Source organism: Carex rostrata, chromosome 6, assembly GCF_964058835.1.
Source record: "Carex rostrata chromosome 6, lpCarRost1.2, whole genome shotgun sequence".
Taxonomy (NCBI): Eukaryota; Viridiplantae; Streptophyta; class Magnoliopsida; order Poales; family Cyperaceae; genus Carex; species Carex rostrata.
In genome coordinates, this window is record NC_135923.1 from 46,449 (window position 1) to 63,296 (window position 16,848).

Genomic DNA, 16,848 nt, shown 5'->3' on the forward strand with positions numbered 1-16,848 from the left:
ATTTCTTTATGGAGAACGAACGGAATCTCAGACATGCGGTGCCTCACCGTAAGCATGACATCATCCTGTATTTATTACCAATTTGTCAGACTCAAATTGTGTCTTTTTTTAGTAGTTTTTCCATTAAGTATAAAAATCACGTACCTCAAGAGATGCCAATGAGACGCGATGCTTAACATGATGAGTCCATAGAAGATGACTAAATGTGTCAGGATCATGCGCACCATCTGTAAAACCAGCCTGAGACGACGAACCCGCTCCAATCGGATCCTCAAATTCCCCTAACAGTCGTATCCTCATATGACGACGGGCCCTCTCCTGTCGGATCCACCGAGGACGTGCCCGCTACAGTCGGATCCAAGGCATCTGGACCAGCTGCAGCTGGATCCGCTGCAGGCGCAGCTCGTACTCCCCACCGTCTAGCCCTGGGCATACTACATTTACAAAAAAATATATATTGATCAATCACAATTTAAGAAATCAAAATTTATTCCAAATTTTAAACAATTTCTAAATATTTTCGACCAAATTCAAAGCAATTAAAACCCTACAATGGTTAATTATTTATAATAAACTCCTAATTATATGATATTAATACATTCAATAATTATACAATAACTACAGTAAATATAGTATATTATATTATTATTATTATAATAATTATTTAATATATGAGCAATATAAAATATAAATTACATAATTATTAATCAAAAGATCTTACTCATTATATAATATTATGAGTAATTTACTTGCAAAAAACAAGGTATGCATATTTAAAAAAAAATATTGATATACATTCAATTTACTTGAAAAAAAAAGTATGCATATTTTTTTCTAAAATATTGATATACATGCAATTTACTTGCAAAAAAAAAATATTGATATACACACAATTTACTTGCAAAAAAAATGCATATTTTAAAAAAAATATTGATATACATGCAATTTACTTGCAAAAAAAAATATGCATATTAAAAAAAATATTGATATGCATGCAATTTACTTGCAAAAAAAAATTATGCAATTTTTAAACAAATATTGATATACGTCAAAATAATTTGTTTTACTTGTAATTAATTTGTATTGATATATACATGTCATTCATCAACTAACTTCAAAATAGCCTCAACATCACAAAAATAATTTGCAAAAAGAATATATGCATACAATTCGAGCAATTGAACCAATTTTACCATAATCCACAATTTAATAAAGCATATCACATTCAAGCAATTCGATAAACCATATCACATTCAAGAATTCGATAAACCATATCACTTTCAAGCAATTCGTTAAAGCATCCAATTTGAGCAATTCGTTAAAGCATCCAATTTGAGCAATTCAACCAATTCGACAAATTCAAAAATACTCTAATTGAATTCAACAATTCACAATTCAATCATATCACCAAATTGAACTAATCGAATCAAACAACTAATTGAATTTAACCATATCACCAAATTCACAATTAAACCCTAACTAACCCTAACCCTACATTGAACTAATCGAATCGGAACAAAAACAACTTACATTCAATAGAGGGAAGCGAGAGAGAAGCAGTGGCTCAAGGGAGGTAGCGACAGTGGCGGTGCAGCGGTGGTGAAGGTGGCAGCGAGCGAGGGAGAGAGGGAGAGAGAGAGCGAGCGAGAGGAGAGGTGTGGCGGTGGAGAGGGTGGTGAGGCGCCGGTCAGCGGAGCAATGGCGGAAATTAGCGGGTTTAGTGGTGAGGGTGGTGAGGTTTTTTTTTTCTTTGGTTTGGTGCAGAGGGGGAGAGAGCAAAGGGGGAAAGGCAGAGAGGGAGAGAGAGTCACGGGTGGGGGTTTAGTGGGTACCAAACCGCCTGTGGGGGGGGGGGGGGGGGGGGGGGGTTTCCTCCCTAGCAGACTGCCTGTGGGCCAGACAGTTTGCCTATTAATTGGGCCGCCCGTGGGCCTGACGGTTGGGTTATTTTTGAAAAAACAAAACTGGTGGTTATTTTTAAAATTAAGTTTTATTTTTTGGGTATTAATAAAAATGGCCACAGAATTTGTGATGGCTTAGGTACTACCTACCCTTGCTTTATAGGAAGAACACATATAAATTAATGCAAATGCATTTTTTTTTTTTAAAAAGATGAAGATACTCATATTCCACTAAAATTAAGGACAGCAAGGTGTCAATTAACAAAAGTTTTGGATAAAGAGATGAAATTAAAAAAAAATCAAAAGAGAAAAAAGGAAAAAAAAAATGAAAAACTAAATTACGGCAAACCATTTTTTTTTTGAGAGAGAAAATAAGGGTCATTCCTTATTCTATTAATTAAAGAAGTATAACACATAGGGGTGTCAATATACCCATTTTTTTTTTGAGAGAGAAAATAAGGGTCAATCCTTACCCTACCCGTATCACATTCGATAAGACGGATATGGGTAAGATTTTTTTTCGTTAGTTTATTGGATATGAGTATGGGTAAGAATTTTTTTCGTTATATAAATGGGTATGGGTATGAGTATGGGTATGGGTAAATGCTATTTCGTATTTGTTGGGTAACGGATAATTATATAAAATAAATTAGAAAATGTATGCATGTTATTGTAAGAATAATATTATGCTAAACATGTTATTTTTTATTTGAATGTTTTGTTATTTAGTTAACAAATTGAATTTGTTAGAAGAGTTATTTGTGATTTTGATTTTTTACTTCATAAAAAACTATTAGTTAGAATTGATTGTATATTTGTATTTTAATTTTATATATTAGTAATTCTGATTGCATATATATGATATGATAAGTTTTGATAGTTTATTTGTAAAAATAATAAAACTATTATATTTGTATTATTTGTTATTCGTTCACTACCATTTTGTTACCCGCTAATGGGTAAAACAAATATTAACGGCTATGGGTAAAGTATGAGTGAGATCAATTCTTAGTGGATATGGATATGAAATTGATTCCACTCTACCTGTATCGTATGCATTGACACCCCTAGTAACACAAGAGTTCACGCGTGATGAGCTCTAACATTATAAAAATAATTTCTAAAGTCTTGCATTATTTCCATATTATTTTTATTGTAATTTAATTTGAAATACGTTAAGGTTTTTTATATTGTCATCTTTCATGGAATTAAAGAAGACAAAACAACTAAAGTTAGCACCTAGGTTGCAAAGGAGGTACAGCTAAAGGACCTCTGGTGGAGATGAGATTTAAGAAACAAAAAAAGGTGACCTTTAATAAATCAAAATGAATAGTGATTGTCTTTATGAGCAGGATCAAATTTAATTAGACAGAAAGTAGATGCTTTGGAATAACTTGAGCTGCATGGTTTCAAACTTTCAATTTTGCAGGGTATCTTGAGCTGGTTTCTTTTGTGTTTCATAAAAGAAAAGGAGAACAAAAACAAAAGCAGTCATTATACCAACTATGCTTCCATGCATGCATGATTATACCCAATCCTTTTGTTCAATAAGAATGTATTCAACCCATGATCGATCTAGTCTTTAATTAGTGTCTACCTTAATTAATTAGTATTCATATCTGAATGTGTTTATATATTATTGTTACCAATTCCAACATCATCACAAACTTAATTCTGTAACAGCCAACTCTAGCTAATTACACACTGTCATTGTTAATTAGTATCCAGCTGAGACATTAAAAAACAACGATTTTCAAACCATCTTTATAAATAGTAAAAAAAAATTCAGAAATGTAAAATTTGGTCGACAAGCACATTTTAATATATATTAAATATCTAACAGTTTGGATCGGCTGTTTGAACTTTGAAAATCGGAAAACTGAATCGTTTGTTTTGGAGGTTAGGAACAAACGTTTTAAATTAATATGTGCATTCGTATGTATACGGTCCAAATTTGAAATTTCAAAATCCAAAATGTCGATCCGAACCGTTCATCTTGTTATCCATATTAATATGTGCTTGGAGACCAAATTTTATATTTTTCTGAATTTATTTACTATTTATTAAGCCACTTTGAAAATTTCTGATCTAACGGTGGCTGCTGATTTTACTGATTTGTTAAGCCACCGTTGGATCAAGAAGAACGTGTGCTTTTTGCAAGCGCTATATATATATAAATACCAGCAATGCAATCCATCATCTCATCAAAGAAATTAAGCAAACATTTCAGTTAATTAGAGAGGAATGGGTTGTTCAATTAGGGCCTCCCTTTTGCTTCTCTTCTCTCTCATTGCCTTCTTCTCTCCACTCTCCAAGGGAGATGTTGAGTTATCCCCACAATTCTATGACTACACATGCCCAAAAGCCCAAGAAATTACCAGAAATGTTGTTGCACAAGCCTACGCTAAGGATCCCCGCATTGCCGGATCGTTACTCCGTTTGCATTTTCATGACTGCTTTGTCAAGGTTTACCTGTTTTGTTGGTTAACTAGCTAATAAATATGTGTGTGAAATTAATGTTTTATTTTCTCATGGCCAATTATATATATATATATTAGCTAGGTTGAATGCAGTTAAGGGCACATATATACATACAAGTAGTTAGTTGTATCATATATAATTTCATAATGCATGTCCTGATGAAGCAAATCAAGTGAAACTTAATTATTTTTCTACTTAATTAATTACATGTAGGGATGTGATGCATCTATTTTGCTGGATAGCAGCGGGACGATTGTAAGCGAGAAACGGTCTGTGCCAAACAGAGACTCAGCCAGAGGGTTTGAGGTGATAGATCAGATCAAGCTTGCTTTGGAGAAGGAATGCCCCCTCACTGTGTCTTGTGCTGACATTCTTACCATCACTGCCAGAGACTCCGTCGTCATGGTACTTGAATTGCTTAATTTACAAACCTTTCTTCATTTCCTGTGATTTAATTTTGACTGTAAATGTAACAATGGATTGTGAAGAATGTATATACATTTCTACAGTGCATGAATGTATCGATCTTTGCTTAATTATATTATTGTTTTTAAATATATTTCTTTTGGATTGGAGAACATTAAATTTAATTCCATCGATCTGTGTCTCCACTGTCTAGGCCTAGGGGCTGGGCGGCTGGGTAAAGGAAAAAAGGATTCACACTGGTAGCCTTCTCGTGCTTTGTGAAAGGAGCAAAATTTTCTAATCTAGTGGAGTAGTGGTGCATGTTAGGGAAATTAGATAGAGACAGAAAAATGTCCTTTTATTTTTATTAATTAATTCCTGAAAGTAATTAATTGTTATATATTATATTATTTTGTTAAATACATTCGATGATATGATATTGGAACAATGATATATATTATATAATATTTTGTACAATTAATTAACAAACATTAATTACATGCATATTAATTAGGCTGGAGGGCCAGATTGGGCAGTGTCACTAGGAAGAAGGGACTCATTAGGTGGTAGCGTTCAAGGCTCAAACAATGACATTCCTGCTCCTAACAACACTCTTCCTACTATTCTCACCAAGTTCAAGCGCCAAGGCCTTGACCTCCTTGACTTAGTCGCCCTCTCTGGTAGGTAGCTTAGCCAGCCATATAATTAAATTAAATTAAATTCATTTCCATTTCCATTTTCACAGTACTCTTCCTACTATTTTTACTTAATTTGTAGGTAGCCATACAATTGGAGATTCAAGGTGCACTAGTTTCCGACAGAGGCTGTACAATCAGACCGGTAATGGTCAACCCGACTCCACTCTTGACCTGTCATATGCCTCCCAGCTCCGAACCCGCTGCCCTCAATCAGGCGGGGACCAGAACCTCTTTTTTCTCGACCCAGCTACACCTTTCAAATTCGATAACCAGTACTATAAGAACCTAATTGAGCACAAGGGTTTATTGAGCTCTGATGAGTTGTTGTTCACACAAAACAATGATACAATGGAGATTGTGGAGAAGTTTGCAGAGAATCAAGGATTGTTCTTTCAAACCTATGTCAACTCTATTATCAAGATGGGAAACATCTCTCCATTGACTGGCAGTAATGGAGAGATTAGGAAAATTTGTCGGAGGGTTAACCACACTTAATTGATTTCTAGTTTCATCGATCATGTATTCATGTATTGTGTTGTTTTGTGGTGTTTACAAGTTTGGATTGCTTTGATTTTAAAGTTGTATTTTGTTTCAAATTTCTTCTTGTACGTGTTGCTACAAAGTACAAATTAAATGAAAATAAAATTTGTTTGTTATGTATACTACTACAAATAGGTATATATTTCAATAAACATATGCTGACTGCAGAATGCCCTCTTTGATCCAATCTGATGAGGGCGTGAGCCACCGATTTGTGGGACCATAAACTATTAGTTCAGAACTGGGCTGGGCTTTCCGGCCTGGATTAGTTTGTCAATTCCTCGTTTATAGACACTTCTTATTTTGTAACGTGATACAATCTTTTAATGCGATAATTATTTGAGTAACGTGATACAATCTTTTTAGTTGCTGACGTGACGTGCTTCACTTACCATTCGATCCTGAAACATATTTAAAGTCATGTGTTATTATTTATGGTACAAATTTATTTTTTATTTAAACAAAACTATATTTTATTTTATTTTTAAAATTGTTTTCAGTTGTTAACAGAAAAAGCTCAGGATCGATGGCAAATTTCAAACTCAAATATCTTTTAGTAGGTTTACTTGATCAGTATGAAATAAGTTGCAAAATAAACTCTGCAAATTGTTTTTTAAAAGCATAACAACTTTTAAGTTTTGAATCAGAAGCATTCAAGAGAAATTTTATTCGAAAGAGGCCAAGATGACAACAGTTTTTTTATTTTCAGAAAATCAGATTATTCATTTATTTTATAAAAATTCTTTAAACATTTTATTCTAAAATACATGTTATGAAGTCCAAGATGCATATGAGGTAATTCCTAGTTTAATTTGTGCCTTTTATTAGGTCATATGAGAAGTGCCTATTACATCAACAAAAAGCTATTACATATTACATAGAACAATTCCTAAAATACCCTCAGCAAACAATAATATCACATCAATGCTTAGCTGCATAACCTTTGTACCGACTATACTCAGTACTAGTACCAAGAACTTAAAATACGCTTGGTCTGAGTGATCATCATACAAACATTATTACAACATAACACACCAACAATACTATTATCAAAACTAAAATGCCTCTCGTAGCTCCAGTGTATTAAAAGTTGACACCGCTCTATGCTGTTGTCTCGGATTGCATTCTAATAAGAGAGGGATCGTTCCGATCAACACCAGGAAGCTGTTACAATATCATACAAGTGATATTATAATGTGGCCAAAAGAAAACATTGCAAATATATACTGATGTAATAAGACTAATGTTAGTTCATTGTCTTTTTAGTTCCTTTGAAAAACTTGATTTTGGTCCAATTGCACAATTGCATAAGGCAGAAAGTTAATGGCTCCCATGTAGGCATTTGGAGGGCTATCAAACAGACTTTTATTTTACAAAGCTACAGTTGCATTACAATCAAATTCGTTAATTGAAATGGGTCAGGTGAACAAAGCAAATTACTGAGCAAACACTGCAGCAACACAAAACTCCTGTGGAGTCTCAAAAGCATCCAGCAGGTGAAGTGAATGGGATTGGGAGGGAGATAGCATGAGAGAGGAAGGAGCGATCGGGATCGTTTTATAACGTGTCATCAGATTGGTTGAACTTTTCAAGTTGTTTTGCTCAAGCTTTTGACGTTCATAATACCCTTCTTTTGAGCAAACATATATAATAGAAGATAAACCATTTCTTGACTTCGATTGAGAATGCTTATGAATACTAAACCAGTGTAAGGGTCCTTCCCATTCATCTGATACATGTCAGACAAAATAAATTTACCAATTTGTTTAACAAGGAAGAAAATTTAATGACAGAACTATAGAAAAAATAATACCCGCATCTGTATATGAGCGTTGTCATTCATGATAAACGAGTTGCATGAATGAACTGGGGTGGTTGAGACCTTGGAGTGACATTTCGAGAGCTGCAAGTAAATAATTAAATTCAAGACTTAAGTTCTAACAATGTCATATTAAATTTCTAGCCTGTTTTTCAAGTGGTCAAATTAGGATTTCTACTTCAGAACCAAAGAAAAGTTGGACTAACTACAGACAATAGTCAGCCCATGCGTATATATAATCCAATCCATGTTCAGATGCCAAACATGCTTATTAGAATGTCATTTCCGTACATGGTACAATAGTACAATACTATTCTTGAGACAAGTTGAATCCATTTTATCATCACATCCTATTTTCTTAAATTTTCAGGAAGAAATATTTGAACATGCGAGTTACCACTTACCAGTTGAGTCCCTGCCTGGATAGGAAGAAAGCCACGGGCTCCATTCAAGTTTTTTTTTTTTTTTCTGTTCAACAAATCTGAAAGAAAAATAAGAAATAACATTGAAACAAGCTTTGGCATTGTAAGAGAAAGGTGTTTAGCAGAAAGCAGGACTCAGTTAATTCATTTGCAGAAACACCGATCGAGTATTTCATAATATTTGAAAAAATGAATACCCACCACTGACCTTTACTGATACCGAGTCATTGAATAAATGTAAATTACTACCTTGCATTTAAATCTATTATACTCCAGAGACTTATTAATGCTTACACTCCAAAATCAAACCTAGATGTATAGCTCTATTCAATCCTGTAACTCATTTTTTCCCTTTTCGAGCCTTTCTCAATTACTGCTGTTTCACATACTGCCAGGTTGCTATGAGACCATGTCACTTGGTTTGCGGATATACTGTCAATAAAAAGAAAACCAAAATTGATGCAGAACTCGCCATGCTAGTGCATAGAGAAAAATAAAAAAATAAAAATAACATTTTGGCCAGTTTGCCTGAACTTGCTCCCTATATGCAAAAATTGTAGCTACAGTCATATTACAATCAAATCAGTTTGCCACAATTTTTACTTACTTTTTATTTCTTTTGACTCTGGGAACTAGGTACTCCTTTTTTCCATCTACATGTGCATCAAATTTTTTTTGGAAGAGATCCCAAACCTCATTACACTCTTGGTCCTCAAAAATATAATTTCACAAAATGGTGTTGTTACCCTAAAAGAAACTGGTATTGTAACCCTAATCTAAACCACCAGATAATGATTACCTAGTCATTGCTAAGTGAACTTAAATGAACTACCTAAGTGACTTGTATACCATTTTCATATCCCTTTTTGTGAACTCATCTAAGAATTTAAAGATAAATTGTAATTGTGTACGCTTACATAATCATTTAGAAAGCCAAGCAATAAAACTGGTACAGTTAGGTACCTAACGGTTCTTACCAATCAACTAATTAATATACTTCAGTAATGTGAAAATCCAGATCTTCGTTTCTTCAGTTCACTCAGCTCAAAATACCATCTAACTATGGGATTCAATAACTTGAGTTATTAATTTAAAAAAAAAAATGACAAGATCAATTACTAATTTTGAAAAGAAATCACAGAAACCAGAGTTTAAACTTGTGCCACAGGAACAAATGAAGAGGTAAATTAAAAAATTGAGCCATGTCACCCCAGAGGATGTGACCAAATCCCTCCAATTGGATAAAGTATTATGAAAATTTAGAACTTGATTCAAATTTAGTAGATAGGTTGATTAAAAAGTTTGGAGATGACGGGAAATCATCTTTAGGTTTGTTTAATTGGACCAATTGACTGATTGATTTACAATGACAGCACATATGCTTGCAATAGAATGAAGAAGTTTGATAAAATGTGGGATTTTTCTATATGAATTTAACAGCACTGTCAGCACCTGCTCCTCTCTCTATCTGGAAACTATTGGCAAGGCCATGAGAAAATTGACTAGTAAAAATAGCAGTAAAAGTAATTAAGCCGCAAACTGTCCCAGATCCAAGGGGAGCTTGGCGAGTAGGAGGTTGCGTGTGAGTCTGGGGAGGAGAGCGAGGGTGGAGGCGAGAGAGAGCCGCGAGAGGAGTAAAGCTAGAGCGAGCTAGGGAAATCCAGGTCCAGTCCAGCTGTCCAGGGGAGGAGAAAGAGAGATGGTCAGAAGACTCAGAACAGCAGGCAGTGTTTATTTTAATTATATAATAAAAAGTAAGAGCCGCTGGATTAGATGAAGGGTTCAGATTTGTGCCCATTGTACATTAATATTATACATGTTATGATAACCGAATTCGCATCTCTTATTTTGCGTGACTTTTCGGGAAATCACAACTGTTAAAGTACATTCTACACGAATCACAAAGTTCAAATAGTACTGCCCCCTGCGCTACCCCGAATAGGAACCGGACACGTCGCTCACCCAGGAACAGGAGGATGCGAATCCGACTTGTTATCGGCCTTTTCGCGGGAAAACTCCCGCCATTCTTACTAGTCTTATCTCCCTCCCGCCATCCTTCCTCTTTTTCTTTTTCTTTTTCTGTCTCCATCCCTCATTCTTACTAGACTTGTAACTAACAGCCATGGCGCCTCCTGCTGACAACACCAAGACTTCTTCTCCCTTGGGTAACTTTTCTCTTCTCTTCATACCCATCTATGAGTATGACTATATTAATTCCTCTTTATCTGTGTAAAGTTAGTACCATTTTCTTTTCATCAGGAGGCACTGGCAGCCAATCCCAATCAACTCCATTGGGGAACTCCAATTCAAATTCATCCCAGACCCCTCGTCGTTCCAGCCGCCGTTTCCACACTTCGTCCCCAGCCCCAGCCCCAGCCTCCTCTCCACTTCCTTTGGAGACTCCACCTTCCCATATGGCCGATCTTGCATCCACACCTTCTACTACAACTCGCCGTCCTGGGGCTCACCACAACCCTAGTGCCACCCCATCGACACCTTTGTCCACTGATGATATGGTCCCACCATACTCTTCAGATCGGGATGACAATGACAACATGGAAACTGATGGCCAGGATCAGGATGATACTACGCCAGTGTTTGTATGGGGGACAAATATCAGTGTTCAAGAAGTCAATGGGGCCATACTCAGGTTCTTACGCCACTTTCGTGACACACGCTCCGCTTCTTACTCCAGTCATGCTGCAGATCTCATGTCTGAGGTAGTCATATCAAATTTACATGTTCATGTCATGCACAACATATCCTTTTTAATTAACAACCAATAATTAATCCAACTGTTTATTATTTGCAATATGTACCAACATTGATTTCAATCATAAGACTAAAAATTAACTTATCGAGATAATTTGTATACAATATTACATGCCACATTTGAAGTCTACATAGACTCATTTTTATAGACTGCTTCAGTAATTATAAAGATTTAGGATCATTTTGATCCTCTTCTTGATTGAACCTGTTGTTATTATTATGGCCAAAACAATGTAGAAAATTTTAGATGGTATTTTGGATCATATTAAAATATTGTGTGGAGTTTGCAGAATATTTTTTTATTTGCTTATTTGTTTTTTCTTGCTTAATTTTAGTTGATTTTGGATGTTTTCTTTAGGGGAAGTATATGCGGATTGTGCATAGAATAATGGAATTGGAAGGTGCTGAGTCTCTCGACATTGATGCGCATGATGTGTTTGAATACGACCCTGATTTGTACCATAAGATGGTCAGGTACCCATTGGAGGTGCTCGCTATATTTGACATTGTTCTAATGGATCTTGTTGCCAGAATTGATCCATTATTTGAGAAGCATATACAGACCCGCATCCATAACCTCAAGTCGTCTGTATGTATGCGTAACCTCAACCCTTCAGGTAATTTCCAAGGGCTGCAATTGGTTTATTTGCATTGCCAAACTGACAATACTGTTTGGTTCAGGATATATTAATTATTACAACCTATTTTTCTTTTCTTTCTTACATCAATTGTTCTTTTCTTTATATATCAAGGATTACTTATTGGACTTCTTGCCTTTTTTATAATATGAAGGAAAAAAGGAATTCAGTTCAATTGATAAACCTAAATCAAACCTATTGCCCTCCATGTCAGCCCTAGGCAGCTGAAGATTTTGAATGGTTGGTAGACGGTTATATGGTTACTGATTTGTTAATTTTTTTTTTTTTTTATACATTTTTTATATGAGTAGATATTGAGAAGATGGTTTCGATGAAAGGAATGATAATAAGGTGCAGTTCAATCATACCAGAGCTCAAAGAGGCGATCTTTCGTTGCCTTGTGTGCGGCTTCTACTCTGAACCTGTCTTGGTGGACAGAGGTACTGAAAATACTTGAGATATTCCAAAAAGTTGAAATTCACCATGACTGTTTTTTGTTGAATAACACTGGAGCTAACTATTTTATTTTATTGACTTTTGTTGGATTGTCAGGGAGGATCAATGAGCCAACAAGGTGCCCCAGAGAGGAATGTAAGGCTACGAATTCCATGTCTCTTGTGCATAATCGATGCAGGTTTGTAATTCTTACATTGAGCTATTTATTTTTACTTGGTTCCATAAGGTTTATCTCCTCCTATGGATCAACACTACAAGTGACTAAACTTGATAATAATAACAGATTTGCAGACAAGCAAATAGTGAAATTACAAGAGACACCTGATGAGATACCAGATGGCGGGACCCCCCATACAGTCAGTGTCTTAATGCATGACAAACTTGTTGACACTGGCAAGCCTGGAGACCGAGTTGAGGTATAAACAAATAAATTAATCTTTCACTAATTTGTATTCTGAACAATTTTAAGTTCTTACTTTTGGTTACATATTTCTATTTTTTTTTCCTGCTAACAGGTAACTGGGATTTACCGAGCAATGAGTGTAAGGGTGGGGCCCACTCAGAGGACAGTAAAATCTATATTCAAGGTACTATAAGAATTTCAGATTGAAATTTTCCATTAAAAAAAAAAAAAAAATCAGATTGAAATTTAGTTATGACATCAACAGAACTCAGTACTAACATGCATTTTCCTCGGTTTGTATAGACATATATTGATTGCCTACACCTTAAAAAAACGGACAAATCAAGGCTTCAAATAGATGACACAGCGGATCGTGACTCTAACAATAATGCTACCCAAGAAGACGATGCGCCTCTTAATAATGATAAGGTCCTCTTCCTTTTTCTTCTTTAAGTTTTTTATTTGCTTGTAAAATCTTTCACTAAATTATAACATATATTTTCAGATAGAGAAATTGAAGGAGCTTGCAAAATTGCCAGATATATATGATAGGCTTACAAGGTCCCTGGCACCTAATATTTGGGAACTTGATGATGTCAAAAGAGGCCTTCTTTGTCAGGTCTGCCTTTAACCCTTGTAAATCTATTATCACAAACTCAATGCAAAGTTTCACCGACTTCCTTTTGATAGTTATTCGGAGGGAATGCATTGAAACTGGCTTCGTCAGGTGCAAGTTTAAGGGGCGATATAAATATTTTATTGGTGGGTGACCCGGGTACAAGCAAGTCACAATTGCTACAGTACATGCACAAGCTTTCACCTCGTGGCATCTACACCAGTGGCCGTGGTAGCTCTGCAGTTGGCCTCACTGCCTATGTCGCAAAAGATCCTGAGACTGGTGAAACTGTACGTTGCAAATCACAACACTGACCTTTTACCCTCCCTTTTCTCTTTCTTGACAATTATTTAATGGTGATTTTGAAGGTACTGGAGAGTGGGGCCCTGGTGCTAAGTGATAAAGGTGTCTGTTGTATAGACGAGTTTGATAAGATGTCTGACAATGCTAGAAGCATGTTGCACGAGGTCCTTTCTTTATTCAATATTTTATTTTGTTGGAATTATTAAACTTCACTTGTTCCCTACATACTTTCAAAAATGTCACACATGCCCTTGAAACATAAGAATTGCTGTATGTGTTACGACAAAAAAAAAAAAACTCTATTTCCATTTATAATGTGCCCTCCTGCTACTGTTATCTCTAGGCAAATGAGTAACAAAAGATGGGATTGTCACTTATTGAAGAATTACTCACACCAGAAGTATATGAATATTTTTCATGTTACAAGGGGCCATGACATTATTTGCAAACGTATCCATCATACTGTTTTTATAGGTACAGATGATGTTACTTTTTTGAAATGCAGGTCATGGAGCAACAGACGGTGTCAATTGCAAAAGCAGGGATAATAGCCTCATTAAATGCACGTACCTCTGTGTTAGCATGTGCGAACCCTAGTGAATCACGATATAACCCACGTCTCTCTGTCATTGACAATATCCACCTTCCTCCTACCCTCCTCTCTCGGTACCTTTCAACTTTTCTTTTTTATCCATTAATGTTTTCTTATAATTATTTTTAATTAATTGAACACATTTTTTATGGAACAGATTTGACCTGATATATTTGATACTTGACAAGGCCGATGAGCAGACTGACAGACGCCTTGCCAAGCATATCGTCTCTTTGTTTTTTCAAAATCCAGATGTAAATATTCTTCTTTTGTTTGTGTAATCAATAAGAATTTTTATCTGTTTCTTGACAAACAAAGCCCAATAACTGAGCATAAGATATCTGAAGTTTCAAAGTACTTGCAGCTAGTACCATCTACCTTTTTTGGTTATTAGCAAAAATGCCAAATCCAATTAAACATAATGTCAAGTTAGAGTGAAAGTTGGCTGAATTACTCTAAACAAATTCAATCTAACGCATCAAATTAACTCAATGTTTAGATTTGCATCACTTCAATTTGTCCTCAGGTAGCACAGTTAAAAATTTGATTTCTCTATTTGACACAGTACCTAATCATCACTTCATCAAAGTAAGATAGCAGTTGTGTATTAGTTGAAAAGGTCTGAAATAAGAAATCTTAGAAGTCAGTTGCAGTTGTGGTAGAATACTGAAAGTTAGTTGCAATTATGGTAGAATACTGAATGTTAGTTGCAAAACACAGATGATATTTAGTACTTGATGTTTGATTGTGTGTGGCATATATTTCATTTCTTATCATTTTTTTTGCAGACTCCAGTGCATGAAGTTTTGGATTTACCAACCTTAGTGGCATTTATAAGCTATGCAAAGAAGCACATTCATCCTGAGTTATCTGATGAGGCAGCTGAGGAACTAACACGCCGGTATGTGCAGATGCGCCAGCGTGGCAACACACCCGGTAGCCGCAAGAAGGTACTGCCTATTTCTTTCACTGTGAACGTTATCTACTTCCTTGCATAATGAAAATTAATGGATCTTTTGGTTAGACAAGTTACTTTACCATATTGTCACTAAGGTTGTCTTTTCATATTGACATCTTGCTACCCACCTTGATGCTAGGTCAATTTAGGCTTTATAAGAAGGGCTTGTAGATTATGTGTAAGGGTGCGCTAATAATCAATGGAACATATCCTTTTTATTATATTAACCTGATGGTTTCTGACATTTGCAAATCTATGTAATAATGTTACAACATGAGTAATATTGGACATCTATCTGTAAATATGGTTAAAATAAATCAAAGGTAGTATATATTAATCACCTATTATAATAATCATACTTTTGTGAGTTCAGGTCATAACGGCCACAGCTAGGCAGATTGAAAGCTTGATTCGTCTCAGCGAAGCACTTGCCCGCATGCGTTTCTCCCCAGTGGTATATAAATTAATTTTCTTGGTTATTTTATTGTTAAGTTTATTGAGGGCTAATCTAACTCTAATTTATAATTGATTAATGAAGGTGGAAGTGGGTGACGTGACAGAGGCATTTCGACTACTTGAAGTCGCACTACAACAGTCTGCGACCGACCATTCCACTGGTACAATTTTTTGTGTGTATTCATTGTTCTAGAGTAATAGTATTTTACACAAACTGTTCCAAGGTATCAGTTATCACATCTGGAATATTTTTTTGATAAGAAAATAAAATCAAAATTAGCATGATTGAAAAAAAAAAATCAGAAAAAACAAAGACCGGACTTTGGAGGTCCATAAATGGCCTAGTTCGGCCACAAATACATGTTTAAGATGAGCTAGCAGCTGGAAAAAACAATGGCTGGTCTTTCTCGTTTTAAAAATTTTTCAATTTCAATTCTCAAATGTTAATCTAAATTTTTTTATTTTTTTCAAACTTAAAAGTTCACACACGACTTTCATTTTGGCCTGCATTTCAATATTGCTATTTGCCACAAACATTCTAATATTGATTAATCAAGGGTCAAAAATAGGTTACTGGGAAGCGGATACACTGCAGGAACCATTTGTATAATGAACTCGTAACTTTCATTTGATTGGAAAATCTTGGTATGACTGAATACATATATACATTTTGTTAACCTAAAAGGAACAATTGATATGGATCTGATCATGACGGGAATATCTGCAAGTGAGCGTACGCGTCGTGAAAATTTACTTGCTGCTACTCGGAATCTTGTGATGGAGAAGCTTCTGACTGGTGGACCCTCTTCACGGGTAGTTGAGGTACATACACATGACTAATTTCACTAATTGTTTCAGTGTCTTTTTTATTTGGTAGAATTAAATCTGATTGTGTGCTTATTATGCTAATCTTACAGTTGCTTGAAGAGCTTAGAAAGCAGAGTTCCATGGAAGTACATCTCAGTGATGTAAGTTAATTCAAACCTTCTGATAATTGATGTACCAATTCAGTACTGTAATAATCAGGTATAGTACAACAACAGACCAATGGTACATAATCATGTCATTCTCAGGTTTGCATGTGGATTCCTGAATATATTAATTTATCACAACCTTTTTCATTTGCTTGTCTTATTTATTTAATGATTTTAATGCTTTTGTTTATTTCCAATTGGTGTAGCTGAAAATTGCCTTGTCTACACTAGTAAGTGAAGGGTTGGTGGTGCTTCATGGTGATAGTGTGAAGAGGATCTAAATGCAGAATGTAAAATGTATATTGCATCTTGATTATTAAGGATGTTCCTAATTTTACATATTGTTTGTTCATGAAAATGCTGGACTTGTGTGGGGTTTCTATTGTTAGCGTAGAAATATTTTTAGACATTATT

General features: G+C 35.1%; 2 protein-coding genes and 1 long non-coding RNA gene across 8 annotated transcripts; 2 read left to right on the forward strand and 1 right to left on the reverse strand.

Moving 5' to 3' along the window:
* The first annotated feature begins 4,045 nt into the window (after positions 1–4,045).
* On the forward strand, positions 4,046–6,183 carry LOC144555499 (peroxidase 72-like). Its single transcript, XM_078303854.1, has 4 exons — positions 4,046–4,367; positions 4,596–4,787; positions 5,302–5,467; positions 5,565–6,183. Exons 1-4 carry the CDS (start codon positions 4,146–4,148, stop codon positions 5,978–5,980), a joined length of 996 nt encoding a protein of 331 aa, XP_078159980.1. The 5' UTR covers positions 4,046–4,145; the 3' UTR covers positions 5,981–6,183.
* A 689-nt stretch (positions 6,184–6,872) lies between these two features.
* LOC144555720 (uncharacterized) lies at positions 6,873–9,959 on the reverse strand. 6 transcript variants are annotated; one of them, XR_013512094.1, is made up of 5 exons: positions 9,719–9,959; positions 9,244–9,326; positions 8,249–8,698; positions 7,839–7,928; positions 6,873–7,189 (listed from the first exon to the last, which is right to left on the reverse strand). It is a non-coding gene; the product is annotated as an uncharacterized LOC144555720 (long non-coding RNA). The 6 variants fall into 6 exon arrangements; XR_013512091.1 differs by having other exon boundaries at positions 8,249–9,326; XR_013512093.1 differs by lacking the exon at positions 9,244–9,326 and having other exon boundaries at positions 8,249–8,807; positions 9,386–9,959.
* Positions 9,960–10,237: 278 nt separating this feature from the next.
* Positions 10,238–16,848, forward strand: MCM4 (Minichromosome maintenance (MCM2/3/5) family protein). The gene is made up of 19 exons (XM_078303976.1): positions 10,238–10,431; positions 10,526–10,986; positions 11,397–11,655; positions 11,988–12,116; positions 12,229–12,310; positions 12,416–12,548; positions 12,648–12,719; positions 12,839–12,964; positions 13,041–13,154; positions 13,226–13,441; positions 13,520–13,618; positions 13,960–14,120; positions 14,204–14,300; positions 14,835–14,996; positions 15,378–15,458; positions 15,543–15,621; positions 16,146–16,282; positions 16,378–16,428; positions 16,641–16,848. The coding sequence occupies exons 1-19, from the start codon at positions 10,389–10,391 to the stop codon at positions 16,713–16,715; spliced, it is 2,577 nt and encodes an 858-aa protein (XP_078160102.1). The 5' UTR covers positions 10,238–10,388; the 3' UTR covers positions 16,716–16,848.